Below are 12924 nucleotides of genomic sequence, written 5' to 3'. Positions count from 1 at the left end.
AATTGAATAAAGTTTTGCAGTGCCTCTTCTCTACTTGAAAAAAAGAGAGCAAAGCTGAAGGAGAAGGTAAAAGTGGAAATCTCTCATAGGAGCTGCAAGGCATGGCCTAATTGAGATACAGAAGGCTGCGTGCTGAGCTCTGGAAAGGGAGGGAAATAAGTTGCTTGGACTTTAGAAGAAGAGACCAAAGGCCCATGCTTGGAAAAGCATTCAACTGTAAACATTATGTTTGAATTCATCTATAGGTTTCCGCCACTTGATGGCAGAAAGTGAGGAGGAATTAAAGAACCTTTTATTGAGGGTGAAAGAGGAGAGCGCAAAATATGGTCTGAAGCTCAACATCAAAAAAACGAAGATCACGGCCACTGGTCCCGTCACCTCCTGGCAAATAGAAGGGGAAGAAATGGAGGCAGTGAGAGATTTTACTTTCTTGGGCTCCATGATCACTGCAGATGGTGACAGCAGCAACGAAATTAAAAGACGCCTGCTTCTTGGGAGAAAAGCAATGACAAACCTAGACAGCATCTTAAAAAGCAGAGACATCACCTTGCCAACAAAGTTAAAGCTATGGTTTTCCCAGTAGTGATGTATGGAAGTGAGAGCTGGACCATAAAGAAGGCCGAAGAGTTGATGCTTTTGAATTATGGTGCTGGAGGAGACTCTTGAGAGTCCCATGGACTGCAAGAAGATCAAACCTCTCCATTCTGAAGGAAATCAGCCCTGAGTGTGCACTGGAAGGACAAATCGTGAAGCTGAGGCTCCAATACTTTGGCCACCTCATGAGAAGAGAAGACCCCCTGGAAAAGCCCCTGGTGTTGGGAAAGATGGAGGGCACAAGGAGAAGGGGATGACAGAGGACGAGATGGTTGGACAGTGTTCTCGAAGCTACGAACATGTGTTTGCTAAGCTGTGGGAGGCAATGGAAGAAAGGAGTGCCTGGTGTGCTCTGGTCCATGGGGTCACGAAGAGTCGGATACAACTAAACAACAACAACAAATAGGTTTCCACAAGTAAATTTTTTGAATGTTAATGTCTGGACATTGATTTAATTCCCAAAGAAAGGTGCCAGTCAGATATATGATTTGAGCTTCTTAGCTGTGATTCTGCTACTCTTGCATTAACGGGGGGTGGGGGGTAAAAAAATGGAGGAAATTACCAGGCTGTGCACATGGAACTGGAGGATTTGGAAGATGATGAATGACTGCTTCAGGAAGCAAAAAGCTGAGCAGAATGATTTGCTCACATTCTGTTGAGCATCTCCAAGTAGCATGGTGGTGGTGGAGACTGAGCTGGAGGCAAGCAAAGTAGGGCATCCAACTCCCACCACCACCACTTCAGGAGACTTTCCACTATGAAGGTAAATGTTCTTTTGAAGTTCTAAAGGAGGAATCAGGGTGTGTCATCAGGGTGTCCCATTACACACACATGCATCAGGGAGGTAATCAGGATTTACTGGGGGAAATCTGGGTGATCTCATAGAATTGAAGAGTTGGAAGGGACCCTGAGGGTCATCTAGTTCAAACTGCCCCCCTCAATGTAGGAATCTCAACTAAAGCATCCATGACAGATGGCCATCCAACCTCTGTTTAGATACCTTCAATGAAGGAGAGTCCACAACTTCCAAAGGCAGTCCGTTCCACTGTCAAAAAGCTCTTACTCAGAAAATTCTTATTTGGATCAGTTTGGTTTTTACTGTATTGTATGTTGGAAAGTTATAGGGACACGGGTGGCGCCTGTGGGTTAAACCACAGAGCCTAGGACTTGCCGATCAGAAGGTCGGTGGTTCGAATCCCCGTGACGAGGTGAGCTCCCGTTGCTCGGTCCCTGCTCCTGCCAACCTAGCAGTTTGAAAGCACGTCAAAGTGCAAGTAGATAAATAAGTACCGCTCTGGCGGGAAGGTAAACGGCATTTCCATGCGCTGCTCTGGTTCGCCAGAAGCGGCTTAGTCATGCTGACCACATGACCCGGAAGCTGTACGCCGGCTCCCTCGGCCAATAAAGCGAGATGAGCGCCGCAACCACAGAGTCGGTCACAACTGGACCTAATGGTCAGGGGTCCCTTTACCTTTACCTTATGTTGGAAAGTTTCAAAAAATGTAAAATTATTTTAAAGTTCTTCATGGTGTTCAAGTCAGAATCTCCTTTGTTGTAACTTGAATCCATTGGTCCGAGTCCTACCCTCCGGAGCAGGAGAAAACAAGCTTGCTCCATTCTCCTTGTGACAGCTCTTCAGATATTTGAAGATGGCTATCATATCTCCTCTCTTTGAAGTAGATCAGCAAATATTTTGGACTCTCGGTTATTTAATACTGACAACTGATTCACTAGATTATAGCAGAATGAAGGGTAGCTAGGACTGGATTTCTGTGCAGAAGGGCTGTGAGCTCTGTTGTTCTGGTGCTCAAAAACCATTCCAGGGTTTAGAATTTAATGATAAGCGTGCCACTTTTGCACCTGGTTCTGGTGGATCTCAGGGTATAGATTCCACAAACCTGAAGTCTGCCTTTCCCTGCCATAGAGTAAAAAATAGGTAAAGGACCCTAGATGGTTAAGTCCAGTCAAAGGTGACTATGGGGTTGCGGCGCTCATCTCGTTTACAGACCGAGGGAGCTGGTGTTTGTCCACAGATAGTTTTCCGGGTCATGTGGCCAGCATGACTAAACCGCTTCTGGCACAACAGGACACCATGATGGAAACCAAAGCACACAGAAACACCGTTTACCTTCCCACTGCAGTGGTATTTATTTCTTTACTAGCACTGGTGTGCTTTTGAACTGCTAGGTTGGCAGGGGCTGGGACAGAGCAACAGGAGCTCACCCCATCGTGGGGATTTGAACTGCCAACCTTCCAATCAGCAAGCCCCAAAGGCTCAGTGTTTTAGACCACAGCGCCACCCGCGTCCCTGCCATAGAACACCCACCACAGTACCTCTATTCAAGCAGAGCTCTTTCATCTCCAGCTGAGAGAGGCTGCAGCAGCTATCAGCCAGCCAGTCCTACTAAACCAGACTCTTCCCCCAAGTAAAGAGGCTTCTGAGTATTGCTGAACTGAGAACCAGTGTTAAGTCAGATGCATAACCCACCGTGCATCAAAGTGTGGCTGCAAAGCCTTCATTGGAGGCACATTTAGATGCCATGTCTCCACCTACATTCCGGATGAATTCTGTAATAATGTTGTGAATTTGGGGTGGGGGAAGAGTAGACTGTATGCAGAGATCCTTCTAACCCCTGGATCCAGCAAGTGTTAAAATATAAGCCAGGCTAGCTTCGGTGTTGAGGTAATCGCCTGGGTGATGGGCCATTAAGGGAAACACAGTGGTTCTGTATGAGATGGCAGATGGGTGTGTGGTAGTGAGAAAAAGGCAAAGGTGAGAGTTGAGAGGGACCTAGAAGTAAAAGCAGCAAGCTGGAGAGAGAGTCGGAGCAACGTTTGAGAGCCATGTTGATTTCTGTTTGAATCCAAGGCTGCAACGATGGGAGAAACAAGACCCTTTGGGGGTGCTGATGCTGTGAACCCCTCCATTGCAGCCTCAGGTTGTATATATGTGTAAATAAACAATATATCATAAAGACTCCATAGTCTTCGCTGTGCCTCATTTCCAAGAGGAAACACGAACCCTGGGTAAGCACCTGGAATCTTGCATCGCTCAGTGATTGGGGCTGAGCACCTCAATAACAATAATAATTGCATTTATATCTCACTATTTTCTCCAAGGAACTCATGGCAGCATACACAGTTCCTTTACCTCCCCATTTTATCCTCACAACAACCATGTGAGGCAGGTTCAACTCTTACAAATATGGAAAATCGGAAAAGAGAAAGCCTTCTTTTTGTTGATGAGGATCTTGGAGTTTGTTTGTCTCAGGTTAGACCCTGTGTAAGTGAGATTACCCACCAAAAGCAAGCTCACACCTCCCAACCAGTCTGTATACATACTTAAGGTGGGTATGTAAGAGGTGTGTATATTTTGGGAATGATTCGTGTTCTTGTGTAGCTGCATTGTTTTATACTTTCTGGCTGTCTCATGGTCCTATTATAAGGCAGTTGTGTTCTATGTTATAAATCAAGCACTGCTAGGAATTGTTTCTTTCCGTTTATTGTATTTCTTATCAACAAAAAAATTGTTGTGCCACAAACCAATTTTTATTCTGAAAAAGTGGCCCAGAGGAAAAAAGAAGCACCGTAATCTGACTGAATGTGAACTCCTGTACAAAGATAAGATTCACACCTGTTGCTGCTTTGCTTTTGCCTCTGGCCCCATCCAATATTGGCATTTCCCATGAGTGAATGCCCCCCTTAGGCAGGTAAAGGTTCTCTACTCTTACTGGATGGCCACAACCAACTTGGCGTGAAGTGGGCCAAGCTTGCCCTCAGCTCCAGAGAAACAAAGGGCATAGTCGGGCACAGAATGAAATCAGTGAGCTTTCTGCCACCAAGTGCAATGGAGCAAGCATTGCCAACCACCAACCCGCCCAACTTCTCAAGGCTAAGGCCATGGGATGAAATAATGTATGTTGACTTCCAGGACCGGCTCAGCCAAGTGTTGCAACCCTGAACTCATCCTTCGGACCTGACAACAATCATCTCTAGCTTATTTCTGCAAGATATTCCGCCGCCACCCCTAAAAATTGTGGTGATTGCGAATGGAGGAATTTCAGAGAAGAAAATCTGGTCGGAAGGAATGTTTTGCCTAGAGGCAGTTCTGGAAAGGTGGACAAGACACAACAGGGGCGAGCTGCCTTTGAAGGTCGTTCCAGGATATTCCCTCTCTAGCCTCCTTTGTGGTTTGCAAACTGTGGGGCGGGCCCTGGCAGGCCATGACGCAACATTCCAGGGAAAAATAGGATCCCTCTCTCCCTGCCTCATTGGCCAAGACAGGAGAGCCATTGGGGATGCACAGCTCTGCTTCTTCTTCTCATTGCCCCAGCGTAGGGTTACTGCTCCACAGATCCTTTTACACAGCCATGGGCTGCATGAGCAAAGATCACACAAGGACGTATGGAACAGCTTATTGGGGTGAACTTGGGGGCCCAATAAGCTGTATAGGAGGAGGGGCGGCAAATTCAAAGTATTTGAAACAGATTGCTGTATATCACACTCACCCTTCTTTTCCTCCCTGCATTAGGTTTAATTTGAAGCCAGGCTCATCAGGGTATAGATTGAAAACCTCGTTTCCAGAATACAACATATGCCACATTTTTCCTTCTATAAGACGCACTTTTTCCCTCCTGAAAAGTAAGGGGAAATGTGTGTGCGTCTTATGAAGTGAATGCAGGCTGCACAGCTATCGCTGAAGCCAGGAGAGCAAGAGGGATCAGTGCACACTGATCCCTCTTGCTCTCTTGGCTTCAGGGATAGACACACAGCCGGAGCGCTCCTCCCTCTTCGCTCAAGAGGCTTTGTGTTGCTTTCTTGTTTCTTGATTTCCTCCTCTAAAAACTAGGTGTGTCTTATGGTCGGGTGTGTCTTATAGAGCAAAAAATACGGTGATGATTCAGGGATGAGGAACCAAATGCTCCCCTCCAGGCTTCTCTATCTGGCTCTTTCGACTCCCCACAGGCAACACCCCTCCTCTTCTACACATCTCCGCTTTGCAGCCTCTCTGGTAGCTTATTTGCATGGCTGTACCCTTGACAAGTAGTCTAGTACCGTTTTTTGTTAAAGCTGCCATTCAAAGGGTGAACCCAAATTTTGTTATCGTCAGACACATTTCTTCCTGCCTGCCCTGCACATGGGAAATCTCTAACTCATGCAATGTATGCACCGAGAAATGGAACACGTTTTGCACGGGGGTTGTGCACATGCACGCAAAAATGTCTATACCTGTACCACCCCCTTGGAACTGCCCCCGCATGGCTACCCTTGCCTTGCTTACCAGTCTCGAGAAGGCTCTGTTTGAGTCCCCACAAAACCTCACGAGAGCCTCCCAGGGCCTGGTAAGCAACTCTGAAAGTTTAAAAGCTATTTCCACGCTGGGGAAACTCAGAGCAAAGGGAGCCTTTAAGATCTCTGCCTTGTGGGCAATTAACTTGTGGGATTTCAACCAGCCAGCTTTCAAGTACGCGAGCTTGAAGTCGCACAAATTAATCACATGTAAGGTGCAATCATAATGCGTGGAGAATACCAAATATTTGGGAAGGTTGAACCCACAAGCGTGTATACGCTTGCAACACACGAGTTGATCCAATGTGAAGCATCACTTCCCCTTTTGCATAAAATAATCAGATCAGACACTGGGGATGAAAACAGGCACCAGGCATTTAAACCATGACAAACAGAAAGAGTTAATCCATTCTTAAGCTTTCACCTGCATTGACTGACTGGGCTACATTCCTCTGTGGAATGGCTTATAGACAATCTGGTGCAAGGTCATCCAATGGAGTCTATGTTTGAGAGCCTGTTTATGTGCTCTGCACCGCACAGAAAATACAAATCAGGTTTGGGCAGGTATGTTCTGGTTCCAGCTGGGGAGTCGTAGTCATAGGAAAATAACATCCAGATGTTTCTCTGCATTGCTTTACTATAGGGGTCAAGCACCTAGGAGCCCCAGGGTCAAAACCAATTCAAGGAAGATCTGGCAACTGGCTATAGAAAGCAGGTTATGCCGTTATAAGGTTCAAGTAGCTTCCAGCCTAATAGCAGGTGAAAAAGAAGAGTGAACATCCCAGTTAAGCAGCAGGAAACATGAACAGACCCTCCAAGTGTCCCTATTTTCCAGGGACTGTCCCAGACTTACAGAAGCCATCCCAGTTTCTGGTTTGGTTCCAGGATGTCCCAATTTTCTTATTTTCATTGGAGAAATGTTGGAGGGTATGGCAGGATGTCCATGTTTTCATTGGAGTAATGTTGGAGGGCATGGAGTTATGCGACCTCTGAGCCAAGAAGATAAGTAACTATACTAAGAAGACAGCTGAAGACAGCCCTGTATATACAAGTTTTTAAATATTTAATGTTTTATTATGTTTTTAAATATGTTGGAAGCCGCCCCAGAGTGGCTGGGGCAACCCAGTCAGAAGGGTGAGGTATAAATATTAGTATTAGCATTCATATTAGTATTAGTATTGAACAGGACATCCCTATTTTCATCAGAGAAATGTTGAAGCATATGCATGAAGCTCCAGGAGTATTATTATTATTATTATTATTATTATTATTATTATTACCCACCTTAACCAGCAGGTGCCAGATGGTTACAAGAAAAACATTAAAACGTGTTACATTCACAATAATAGGGTGAGTTCTGAAAACACCTATCTCAGGTGCCAAAGAGGTGTGTCTTCAGCATTCGTCAAAAGCCGCACACTATCGTGAGCACCTTGAATACGGCCTGGAAACTAACCAGCAGCCAATGCAGCTGTTTTGGAACAAGGATTATTATGAGTTCTAAAGCCAATAATCTGGCTGTTGCATTTTGGACAAGCTGAAGTTTCTGGGTCATCTTCATGGGCAGCCCCAGGTCTGAGCACCCTACAATAATCCAGTCTGGAAGTTACCAGAACATGGAGTGCCGTGTCCCAAGTCAAGGACGATGGAGGCGAGGGAGTTGCAACTGAAGAGGAGGAATTCACAGAGGAAAGAATGGGGTGCATGCTGCCCCATTAACTGGTTCATTTCAGTAGTTTGGACAAACTGGACATCTGCAGTATTTTGGAAATCTGAAATATGTGCAATGTGAAAGAGAGGCCCTGGCGGCAACAGCTCATGCAGAGGCAGAGAGCCAGCTCTGTGGCATTTTTTTCCCCGAGTAGGGGGAGATGTCCAGTCATCAAAGCTCCCACACATGCATGCACGCTGCAGCAGCAGGAGAAAACAGGAAACCATACGTTTGGGGCCTCACATGAATTCCAGACGGTCTGGAATCTGTTCTGAAGTTACTGCTCAGAAACTCACAAAATTCACTGCCAAGTCCAGGCATTTCTGCAGTATTCATGTTGCATCATTCTCCCAGCTAATTAATTGCTGACTAAGGAGGTCTATTATTTTATAGAGGAGCCTACACATAAAAGGTTTTTTTGTCTTTGTTTTGCTTGTCTCTCCTGAGAAACTGAGACAACAAAATCCCGGGTATCGCCTCAGCTGAGGTACGGTAGATCTGGCTTTCAAAATGTTTGACCTAAGGATAAAACTTTTATTGGCTTAATACGCACAGATAGCACAAATCACCAAGATAACTGACTGGATTAAAAGGACGAAGGAACAGGATTAGGTGTTTCTATTTCTGAATTGCATTGAGAAGGCCCCACTGCCATTGTGGATTTATTGTCATCCAATCCATAATAATCCATAATGAATTGAAAAAAATGTTTAAAAGTACTTCCCCCCCCCAAAAAAAAAGAGTCCTTTTTGTTGGGGATAATTCAGATGGAAATTCCCAGGTGTCAAAAAATGTTATTTATGTATGCCAAGAAGGGAAAGCGAAGAAGGGAAGTCACTGATATTTTAAGGATGTCTAAATGGGTATTCTAAATTGTAAAACAGGAAATTTAATAACCATTACATATATATATAAAAGAGAAGGCCCCTCTGCCCAACTCTGAAGAGGGATAAAAAAGGGCTGCTGCTCATCTGGAGTTCTGTCTGCCATAGATGATGATTAAACTACCACAAAATGTTAGATGCTAGGGTCCAAAGCTGAAGCTCAGACAGAGCTGCCACCATTTGTTGTCCTTCTCCACAGCACTGACCCTGCTTCACTTTGTCAAGTTTCTGCCTGTTGTGCAGCCCTTGTAAGGACAGGAAAAGGTAATCAATGAACTGGGTCACATTTATTTGGAGAAGTTGGCTGTTGTTTTGTTTTGTTTTATAATTTAAGACATACCAATCTAAATCTTGCGACGGGTCAATTGAAATGGGGCGCTATTCGCCTCAGCCCCAATGAAACCAGGCTTGGTTTGATGTAGCTACTGAACCCCGTGGATGACTTAAAATATTGTTTTCCTGCGTAGCAGAACGTGATCTTTTCAACGAAAAAGGGGGCGCCTCTGGGCACGTACAGAGTGCACTTCCTACTACCAAGGAATAGGCTTCCCTCAGAGAGACTTCACATTTCAGGACCCTAAAATGCTCTTTATTTTTTTTTCTTTAAAAAAATGATGACACTGGAGATGATCATGACAACCAAACGCAAATAAAAAGCAAACAAAGCACACACAAACTCACACCCTGGGGGGAAAAAATGCCTCACGCAACAACGCGCATGCGCCAAACATTCGTTTCTCTCCGCCTCCCCTACTTTTTCCCTTCCCGCCTGCCTTTCCCCTCTCCCCTTAGAAAGTGCGCAGCGCCCCCTCCCCGCGCTACGTTCTTTGCCGTCCAATCCCCCTCAAGCACTAGCGCGCGACGACGTCACAAGGGGGGGGGAAATCCAGTCGTGTCCAGTTTCCCGTCGCCTCCCTCGCGCCACTGCGCAAGCGTGCTGGGGCTGCACAAATACGCGGCAACGGGCGGGGCAGGGGTGGAGAAGGAGGACAGGGCCTGAGCGTGACGGCCGCACAGCCGCAGCCTTGATTCCTCCCATCCCCCTCCAGCGGGGTTGTGCGCGTTAGTCCCCCCCCCCCCGCTTCTCACAACACACCCCGTTCCCCTTTCTAGCCAATCCCTTCCCTCGCCTCCCGGTGCGCGCTGACGTCACAAAAGCCTTCCCACTATATAAACGGCCGGCCGTGTGGCCCCGCCCTTCCTGCTGCCTTTTCCTTTTTTTGGTGCCCCCTCGCAGAGGTTGAAGAGCCGTTTACTTCGCCGCGCCCGCCTTTCGCCGTCGCTGCAGTTGCCTTCGACCCGGGAAAAAGCGAAGCGAAGCGCGTCGTATGTCCGCTATCCAGAACCTCCACTCCTTCGGTGAGGACACCGGCCGGAGGGGGGGGGGCAAGGCAAATAGGCAGGAAGCCTCAGGTTTCTGTGGGGCGGGCAGAAGGGGGGGGGTCAAAAACGAGCCTGAGGGGAAACCGTTGGGGGGGGGGTGTCGTCGGTTGGTCCTTAAGCGAGGGAAGGCCTCGGAGGGAGGAGGCGAACAGGCCTCTAATGTCGGGACAAAGGGCGAGGCCCGAGCGGGGCCGGAACTAGGGCGAGAGAGAAAAGACTGACTGGAAACTGCGGGTGAGGGAGGGGGGGGCATTTTTCGAAAAGGGATGGGGGGGGCGAAGAGTCCTGGGGGGCGGAGCCATGGCTGCGGTAGAGGGGGCGGAGCCTGTTTCCGCGTGGGGAGGGGGGACAATGGGGGAGAGGGGGGTAAATGGGGAGGAGCCGCTTGACCGCGGTGGTGTTGGGGTTGCGTAATGGAGGATAAAGAACTTAGATCGAGGTTGGCATGAAGCCAGAATAATGGGGGGGGGGCGAAATACTTTCCGATAGGGTGGAAAGCGGGGGTCGCATATCCTTAGCCTGAGTTGCGGGGGCTTTTGGGGTATTGGAAGCGATGGGGGGGAGGGAAGTGCGTTTGGTAGGAATTGGGGGGGGGGGCGTAGCGCAAGGAATGGTTTTTTTTCTAGTGGGGAGGGGTGTTTTTCTGTTAAGAGGATTGATCGGCCACGGGGGCTGCGGCAAAAGGCAGATTTTTTTTTGGGGGGGGGGGTCAGTATGCTTGGTGTCTCGTATGTGTCTCGGTGAGGCCCCGGGATGTGGCGTTTGCTGAGCAGCCTCTGCCATCTTCTCTTCTCTCTCTACCCCCCGCTTCACTGACGCAGTTGCTAATTCTTGGCGGTTGCGTCAGCCGGAGACGAGGGAGGGGCTTCGGGACAGGGAGAGGCGGCTCGACGGGTGTCACGTGGCCCGAGAGGAAAGGGCCTGTTTTCAGGGCCTGCAAGAGGAAGAGAGCAAAGTGCTGTGTAACCGGGTGACAAGGAAGAGGCCCGCATCAGTGGTGGAGTAACACTGTGGCTCTCATGCCAACTCCTTTCCTTGTGGCTGAGCAGTTCATCGATGGCACTTTGTTTGGTGCATAGTCCATAGCTCTTGGGCTTTCGAACAAGAATATGAAGTGTTGTGGATGATGTTGAGAAGGAGGCATTTTAAGCTTACCCAGCAACAAAAATAAGCACCTTTGCGTTTTTAGCAAGGGTGCCATGTCCTTTGTGTAGCTTTTAACACTTTCTTTCTCTTTCCAGACCCCTTTGCTGATGCAAGTAAGGGTGATGACTTACTTCCTGCTGGGACTGAGGACTACATCCATATAAGGATCCAGCAGAGAAACGGCAGAAAAACCCTCACCACAGTCCAGGGCATCGCCGATGATTATGATAAAAAGAAACTGGTGAAAGCCTTCAAGAAGGTGAGTAGGAGAAGCTTCGATGTTTCCCAAAGAGAACTTGGAGGTGTGCCAAAAGAGGCTTGTGCTTTGGTTGATAGGCTATCTGTTTCTTGGACATCTCAGTGTATATTGTGGCAAAGCTCCTCTTCCCCCCCCCCCCAATAAAATGCTCTGAGATTTATATTTAATACGTGATTTTTATGTCTGTAGAAATTTGCCTGCAATGGTACTGTGATTGAGCACCCAGAGTATGGAGAGGTGATTCAGCTTCAAGGGGACCAGCGGAAGAACATATGTCAGTTCCTCGTTGAGGTGAGCATTTCAAGGGAGTCCTTAAAGCTCCTGTTTGGCTTATTGCTTCTGTTCTTGCATTTTAAGATTGGCATAGGGTTGAATAGGTTTATGATGGATCGCAGCAACTGAATTAAGACAATCACACAGCCTGTAAAGTAACTGGATTTAGCTTGTGTTGGTGTGTGTGGTGGCTATCGAGCTGGTGAGTTTTTAAAGACACCCTATTGTACAGACTGCATTCATGAGTTGGTGTTTGAAGCCACAATCACCTCTCTCTTTCTTTCTGCAGATTGGACTGGCTAAAGACGACCAGCTGAAAGTCCATGGGTTTTAAGTGCCTGTGGCTCGCCAAAGTCTCAAGGGGGCAGACTTCCCTGAGATGAGAAATTCCTTGTGCCCCCCGCATCACTAGTTTAAAAACAAGCCAGCTTGCATAATGTAATCGCATCAGGTTCCCCTTAGTCTGGACTAGTGTAACTCAGCAATGTAATAAACTGACAAGAGCCCACGTTGTGTCGTCTTGCTGTTCCTCATTTAAACCAGGCCCAGTTATGGTGTAAAGCCAGAAGCTTATTCTACACAAGACACTTCTGATAAGAGGCCATGAATGTTTTGGCTGTGTTGGGGACTTTCTAAAAAACTTTCAGGCCACTATGTCATAGAAATTGAGGCTAATAACTAGAGGTGCTTGTCTGGAACGAACTGTGACACTAAGTGGCAGAGTGCAGAGCTGGGGTCTGAATTGCCTTTGTACATCTGAAGGAATCTTCCTTCAAAGGTATTGGGGGATGTGGAAACCAAAGTCCCCATTCCCAGACCAATCAATAGCAAACTCAATCTGTGGCTTAAAGTTAAGGGAGCAGTTTTAAAATAGGTTTGTCATTGTGGAGTGCTGCTTTTAACAACTAATGACCCTGTGAAGCAACAGCTTTCTTGGTTCAAGTCCTGATGTTCTGTGAAATGTATTTAAACACTTATTTAAATAAAAATGATTTTCAGAAACCGTTTCCTTGTCATTTCAATACCCTGCTAAAGGATACACCTATAGGTTTTTTTGTCAGCTGAAGTCGCAGTTCACAAACTACATTTGATCTGTGCCACTGGCCTAAAGTTGTAGGCATCTCCAGAGGAAGGTGATGTTCTGACTATAAACAGACTTTTAAGCACTGTCCAAAGTAGAGGTTCAGGAGATAAATTCTGAGTTTAGGTGGAAGGGGCAGGAAAAGTACAAAGCAACACCATGCCCTGGTATCCCCAACATAATTGGCCTGCTGACCTTGGAGTTGCATCACAATGCTGAGGGATGATCACTGTAGTATACTGCATCATTATATTGGTTAGACCGTTTGTGTAGCAGTGTACTTGGGAATGTTTGTGTTAATGCA

General features: G+C 47.1%; 1 protein-coding gene across 1 annotated transcript; it reads left to right on the top strand.

The window, feature by feature from the left end:
• Positions 1 to 9478: 9478 nt before the first annotated feature.
• Positions 9479 to 12541, top strand: EIF1 (eukaryotic translation initiation factor 1). Its single transcript, XM_081166993.1, has 4 exons — positions 9479 to 9837; positions 11103 to 11266; positions 11456 to 11557; positions 11829 to 12541. Exons 1-4 carry the CDS (start codon positions 9807 to 9809, stop codon positions 11871 to 11873), a joined length of 342 nt encoding a protein of 113 aa, XP_081023119.1. The 5' UTR covers positions 9479 to 9806; the 3' UTR covers positions 11874 to 12541.
• The last annotated feature ends 383 nt before the right edge of the window (positions 12542 to 12924 follow it).

The sequence above is a fragment of the Podarcis bocagei genome (genome assembly GCF_964188305.1).
Source record: "Podarcis bocagei genome assembly, chromosome: 13".
Lineage (NCBI taxonomy): Eukaryota > Metazoa > Chordata > Lepidosauria > Squamata > Lacertidae > Podarcis > Podarcis bocagei.
The sequence above is the reverse complement of the archived record's forward strand: the minus strand, read 5'-3'. Positions and strand labels throughout refer to the sequence as shown.